At 44.5% G+C, this 7,159-nt stretch overlaps 1 protein-coding gene across 1 annotated transcript; it reads right to left on the reverse strand.

Moving 5' to 3' along the window:
- Positions 1-3,436: 3,436 nt before the first annotated feature.
- LOC138954694 (uncharacterized) lies at positions 3,437-4,231 on the reverse strand. Its single transcript, XM_070326475.1, has one exon. It carries the CDS (start codon positions 4,229-4,231, stop codon positions 3,437-3,439), a length of 795 nt encoding a protein of 264 aa, XP_070182576.1.
- Between the last annotated feature and the right edge of the window lie 2,928 nt (positions 4,232-7,159).

The following is a 7,159-nucleotide window of genomic DNA, read 5'->3' on the forward strand; positions in this document are numbered from 1 at the left end:
CCTTTGTAGAAAGAGATGGATTCTGGGCAGAACTAGTTTAGCAGCTCTACGCTGGAGCGAGTTCAGCTTCTTCAAGTGAACTTCACTACACCCGTCCCATACTATGGAAGCATAATCAATATGGGGTTTTATGTGGGCATTGTAATCTTGTGTCTAGATTAATAATGCTTTGTAACTTTGACAAAAGAAACAGGTTTTTAGCAATTTTTTTGCAGATTCCATTGATGTGAGTCTGCCATTTGAGATTATTATCAACAGTAAGTCCCAGTAAACGGTGCTCAGCTACTTGCTCAATGGAGTGCTCATTTAGGGACAGACTCAGAGTCATTTCTGAAAGTTGATGTTTTTGGCGAGTGCTGATTATCATAGACTTTGTTTTAACTGGATTAATAAGCATACGATTTGCAGAACACCACTCAGAAACATCGTTTAGGCTCTGTTGTAATTTGTCTTGAATTTGTGCAGGGCTTTTCCCTGTTGCATGTAAGGTAGTATCATCTGCTAACATATGACACTCAACAGATTCGGACTGTAGGTACAAGGGCAAATCATTTATATACATGCAAAATAATACAGGTCCTAAAACAGACCCCTGTGGCACTCCACATTTCACAGTGCCCTGAGAAGAGTACGTATCGTGTACGTATACAGATTGAACCCTCTCTTTAAGATAAGAGTAAAAAAAAGCGACAGTGCTAGAACTTTTCAAATAACACTTTAATTTCTGTAGAAGGATCTCGTGATCCACGAGGTCAAAAGCTTTTTTTAGGTCCAAGAAAACATCACCAGAAATGTCTAACCTATTGATGGATGAGTACCATGAATCAGTTAATCTGGCAAGGGCAGTGTTACATGAATGTTGAGAGCGAAAACCAGACTGAAGTTGATGCAAGAGATTGTGGTCCTCCAAATAAGTAACCAGATGTTTTTGAACATGCCTTTCAAGAGGCTTAGATAATACAGATAACAAAGATATAGGTCTAAAATCATTTAAGTCTTGAGAACCTTTTTTCTTTGGCAAAGGTATGACTTTCGCTTTTTTAAATTCTTTTGGAAAATCATTGTGTTGAATACATAAATTATAAACATAAGTCAGAGACTCTACTATATAAGGAGTAGACAATTTTAATAATTTATTACTTATTTCATCAAGTCCGGAAGACTTTTTATTTTCTAACCTTGCTATGTACTGGCCAACTTCATGGATGGCCATTATCGGAATAACAAACGCATCCGTGTTTCTTAATTTTTCATCACAGAACATCTGCAAGCGTTCACAACAGGAATGTGGTTCTGTTCCTGGAGATTTTGAGTGAGAATCTACCAGTGATTCAGCAACGGACAAAAAATAATCGTTAAAGTCGTTGGCCTTTATATTCTGAGGAATACTACTATTTTTTGAGGAGTTGCCTTTTAAAAACGTGTTCAGGGCGCGCCAGACTTTTGAAACATCTTTGTTGTTACCCACAAGTTTATCAAAATATGATCGCTTCGCGTTTCTCACAAGATTCTTTACTCTGTTACGCGCTTTTTTATAATCTTCAAATAATTTGTTTGTCTTTAACTGGTCGCGATACGCCATTGCTTCGATGATATCAATGGTTAACCAGGGAGGAAGTTTAGGATGTCTTACTCGTTTCCGCCTCACAGGTGCATGTCGATTTACCACATCGATAAAGAGGGAATACCAGGCTTCAAGTGCCTCGTTAGGATCGGTATAATTAAGCACAGAAGCAAAAGGTGTACAATTCAAATCATTAAAGAAGAGACCTTGATTAAAATGTTTAAAAGACCTGTATGAAATATATGTGTGACCTTTTGATTCTGCCTTGGGTATTTTCATCAATTTGGAACAGCTTACAGGACTATGATCACTTACACTAAGGTCGGATACACAGGCACCCAAGACTGTGTCCGGATTATTCGTATAAATATGATCGAGCAATGTAGATGTCGTTGAAGTTACCCTTGTGGGTGACGTTACAAGCTGTTTAAGCCCAAATAACTGAGTAGTTGATTCCCAGCTGGGATGGGACTTTAACATGTCTATGTTAAAATCGCCAAGTAGCATAACGTCAGCATTGTGTTTGCTCTTATTATAAACATTGTCTAACATTTGTACAAAATGATCATACCACTCAAAATTTGCCGCAGGATTTCTATAAAGAAAACACACGAATTGAGGGGCCATTGATTTACTGGGTTTGAGTTCTAACCAAATGCATTCTACTGCGCTGGGTTCCAGGTCTATGCGTCTACGCGTAATGTGTTTAATTGAGTCATGAATATATACCGCGATTCCGGTCTGCCCTTGGATTTCTGGGTCTCGCCTTTCAACACAATAATCAACAATCGCGATATCATTATCGGAAACCCTGGAATCTAATCTTGATTCAGTAATACCAAATAAATGATAATTCGGAGACGCTTTTTCAAGGAAGGCACATACATCATGAACCTTATTATAGAGGTGATACACATTTAAATGACCAACACTGAGCATAATAAAACAAGGAGTAAACACACACAATGATAACTAACACACACAATAAATGTTACAAGAAAAGCAAAACAACAACTGTCACGAAAAAAGCAAAACGACAGTCAGTTCAAACTATAAACACAAACAACAAATTTATGCCGGCAGTCTTGCAACACAATAAGTTTATGGTAAAGTTTCACAATAGCGTCACGCACCTCTGCGCTGACACTCGACTTCAAACCAACGAGCTCAGTGAGCCTGACACAAACACAACACCGTTCAGGCGAAGCGGGCAGATTACACGGATTACGTGGCAGTTACCACTCACACACGCTGGAGGGAATATAGTCTTCAATCACGCCCTCGCAGATTTCCACATGAAACTTAGACAAGTGTTCTCCGAATGTTAGTGAGGATCCGAGTCAACACAGCACCACTGTCACATTTCAATGTGGCAAGAGCAGTAACATGTAGATATCGACTGTCCGCTCAGTAACAATGGAACTTTTGTTTGTACGGTTCTGATACGGCTGAATACAGCCACTTTTTCTTATAACAAAAGAGTGAAAACCACAAGAACACTACACTGTGACTTTCCGAGCCACACAGTCTGTATAGCACAACACGGCGATACGAACAGGAACAAACAGAAATTAAATTGGGGGAATCAGTGAAAGTAGTGCATAATGTGTAATCATATGAAAATGAGATGTCTTTCACACACACACACACACGCACACACGCACACACACACACAAACACACACACACCCACACACACACACACACACACACACACAAAGCACAGTAACAGTTATACAAGGTGACAAGCACAATGCTAACTTATTTTTTTCTGTCTCCAGAACTAGAGTTTATGGGACATAACGTGGTTATAATTATGTTAAGGTGTGACACGCGCTATTTTACACTAGCGTGTGAAGATGGGTCACTGTAGCTACATTGTTGCCTGCGGCATTGGCCACTGACTGTAGAATGGGGGTGGCGCCTGTTGCACAAAGGGGCTGAAGGCACTGTACATAGACGGGTGTAGCAGATGAGGGGGATAATGGGATTGGTGGAAGTGGCTGTGGGGGCCAGGCGGCGCGTGAAAATACCCACTGGGGTCAAGAACTGGGAAGGGGTGAAACCACCTATGGTGTGGCGGCTGGGTACCACCTGGTGCCAGCGCTGTGGCCTCAGTTGACCTGGGCGGTTGGCTGGGCTGCTCCGTTACGTAGTGGTGCTGGGGTCGATGGCTGGGCTGCTCGGGTACATACTGGTGCTGGGGGCGATGGCCGTGCTGGTCCGGTACACACTGGTGCTGGGGGCGATGGCAGGGCTGCACCGTTTCGTACTGCTGTTGAGGGCTATGCAGCGTCACGGCGCCCTGTGGAGGCTGCTGTGACATTGGTGGGTGTTGCGACCTTGGTGATAATGGCTGCTGAGTGGACTGTGATGTCTCACCAATGTCGTGTGGCGAAGTTTGAGGACTGGACATGCGTTGTCCTTTCACAGCAGCAGCATATGATGCCACGGGGTTCTGCTGACGCTCCCACAATGCAGACTTCACTTCGCGCAAGAACAGTGACAGTCCTTTGGGTGAGTAATGCACACTGTCTGCAAGGATCTGGCTGTCGAGGCATCCGTTTTCGTCAACCTTCCAGATCAACTGAAGAGACAGGAAGGTCACTTGTTCAGTGTTGCACAGAGCCTTCAGTCTGCTGTTAAAGTCCTTTATTTTCCGTGTCATTTTGTTCTGTCGGTGTGGGGGTATGGCTGCGACATAGACACAGGATGAAGGGAAGTGCTTTTTGACTGCTGATAGCAGATTAGCAAAACTCTGCACAAAGCTATCTAAGTCTCCCCTACAGTCATTTGTCCCGACGTTTAACACAACTTTCTTCACTGAAGGGTGAGTGCCGCTGTCAGTGACAATTGTTGTCAGGCGTTGGGTCGTGGTGCCTCGTAGAGTCCTGATCTCTGTAGCACCCGACCTGTCCAGACGCTTTTTGGCAATGTTTCCCAGGTTTGAGTCCCCGAGCAGGAAGTGTGTGCAGGTGGGGGGGATACGGAGTGTAGGGGAGCGATCAGTGGCGTTAAGAGCGACCGGGAACTGGTCACGGCAGGGCTCACGGTTAGCAGACTGACCGTTTTTAGGAGGGGGCGTGGTCGAGTCCTCGTCGTCAGAAAGGGAGGGCGCATATATCGCCCCTTGTTTGTGGTGATGGCAATGGCTTGAACACCGGACAGGGAAGGGCGAGAATCTGGAGGGAACGTTTGCTGAGAGGAGGAGGATTTGTGTTGCTCTTTCTCAACCTTTTGTAGTTCCCTGACTTTGTTTTCTAAGGCTTGGCATCGTTTTTTCATAGCGTCGCGTTCTCTATTGAGCTGCTCTACTGCCTCCCTCAGCTCCGCCACCTCTCTGTCACGATGCTGTTCGTTGGCTAGGATCGTTCTGTCCAGCTGAACTCTCATGTCTCTCATTTCCAACATGAGTTTGGTCACCAGGTCACTTTCACAACAACTACTACTGTCAGTTATGTCGACACTGTCTGAACCATCAGCTGTACAGATGTTACCGCTGGTTGGGGTGTCACCAGTGTCAGCAGCGGCGGCAGCAACAGTGGCGTCGTTGTCAGTGGTGTTAGTGACAGTACTGTCCGCACTAGTTGCTGACGAAACATTATCTTCGACAGCAATAGTGATAGCCTGGCTGTCATCAGTGTTGCGGACTTCATCGGTACTGGCTGCACCAAGAGTCTCGTCGTCGACGCTGTCGGCGAAAGTTGTATCTGTACTAGCAGCACTAGGTGTCTCGTCTTCGGCTCTGTCTGCAACGGTGGTAGCGGTACTAATTGCACCAGGTGTCTTCTCGGCGGCAGCAGCCATGACGTCACTACTGTGAGTACAGTCTGTACCTTCGCTGACTTCAGACGTGGGTAGCATCAGGTTGGCACCTTTGTATACCGAGCTGTTCTCGTCGATTGCATCAGAAAACTCCAGGAGTGTATGGACAACACCCTGCAAGCGCCTGAAGTCATCCTCCACCCAGTCACGGCATTGCCTTCCCTGCACCAGGAATGTGCAAGTGGTTGGATAAAAATGTATGACAATAAGTTTTTCACATGAAAAGTGCAGACGTATAGACGTCTGGATAAGAGCTGGTGGCAGTTTTCCAATGACTATGGCCGTGTCATCGTATTCACAGGCAAGTTGCTGAAGCTTGCCATCGACTGTACGGGAATAATCGACCCAGCTGGAGGAGTACCCGTGTGATGGCAAGTCGATCATATACCGGTACCTCAGAACAGCTCTCCATACCGGCATGAATTGTTTCTCACACTTGAAAGTTTTTTCATTGGGGTCTTTCTTGTGTTCGATTTTTTCAAGAGACTTGCTCAGTTGTGAGCGAGTAATAACTGACATAATTGCACATACTCATGCACTGATAAAACCCCTTTGACATAATCTACATATAGAACATGATTAGCAGTAGTTTTTGATGGAGACACTTGAAGAGATTACTGCGGGGTGAGCCTCGCCTCGCGGCGTGATAGGCGTTGAGGCATTAACGTCACATCACATCACTGACGCGCGGTGTACACTCCAAACAGCTGAAGAGAACACAATTCCAAACAAAGCAAATGCACAAAAAGTCACAACACTTTTCTCATTCATAGTCTTTGCACTTGTAAACCATACATAATAAAAGTTCGTTGATTCACCTAACTGCACATAGCAAACTCACTTGGTAGAAGATTCACAAGCAACAGTGAGATTTCAACCAGTGCAAATTCAGTTGTGACTGTCCACAGGACTGCAGGAACATTCCTATCTCTGGCACTCCCAGTCTACAGCTACAAGATAACAGTGCCAGCCAGTGATTAATGACATGTGTTGTCCATGGCGCGAATACTCACACAAAAGGAACAAAGAAATACGTTTGTATCTTCGAAGAAAAATGAATTCACAAGTATATCTTTCATATGAAGAACATATGCACTGTTATATCCTTGCACAGCAATTTTTGGAACTTGAAGCACAGTTAAACTAGGTAAATTCCATCGAAATCCGCAGCTCTCGCAGGGCACGTCCGTACCCTTTGAGAGAGAGAGAGAGAGAGAGAGAGAGAGAGAGAGAGAGAGAGAGAGAGAGAGAGAGAGAGAGAGAGAGAGAGAGAGAGAGAGAGAGAGAGAGAGAGAGAGAGAGAGAGAGAGAGATGGAGCGAAATGAAGGCAAAGAAAAGAAGAGCAAAACAATTCTCTTTTTATTTTTTATTTTATTTATTTACGAGGATTTATATCGCGCACGTATCTCACCACACAAGGCGACTCAAGGCGCATGTTACCTATTAATGCCGTGTGAGATGGAATTTTTTACACAATTTTTCACGCATTCACATCGGCCAGTAGATCGACTGCCTTTAGGCGCTGCATCCACCTTTCACGGCCTATTATTCCAGGTCACACGGGTATTTTGGTGGACATTTTTATCTACGCCTATACAATTTTGCCAGGAAAGACCCTTTTGTCAATCGTGGGATCTTTAACGTGCACACCCCAATGTAGTGTACACGAGAGATGCGTACAATACACACACACACACACACACACACACACACATCAAAGCACCCACACATGCTCGCGCAGATGAACTGTCGAAAATGAAGAAAACAAGA

Source organism: Littorina saxatilis, unplaced genomic scaffold, assembly GCF_037325665.1.
Source record: "Littorina saxatilis isolate snail1 unplaced genomic scaffold, US_GU_Lsax_2.0 scaffold_546, whole genome shotgun sequence".
Taxonomy (NCBI): Eukaryota; Metazoa; Mollusca; class Gastropoda; order Littorinimorpha; family Littorinidae; genus Littorina; species Littorina saxatilis.

Coding starts and splice junctions, on each gene's coding strand:
- LOC138954694 (XM_070326475.1), bottom strand. CDS start 4,231: ATGACACGGAAAATAAAGGACTTTAACAGCAGACTGAAGGCTCTGTGC.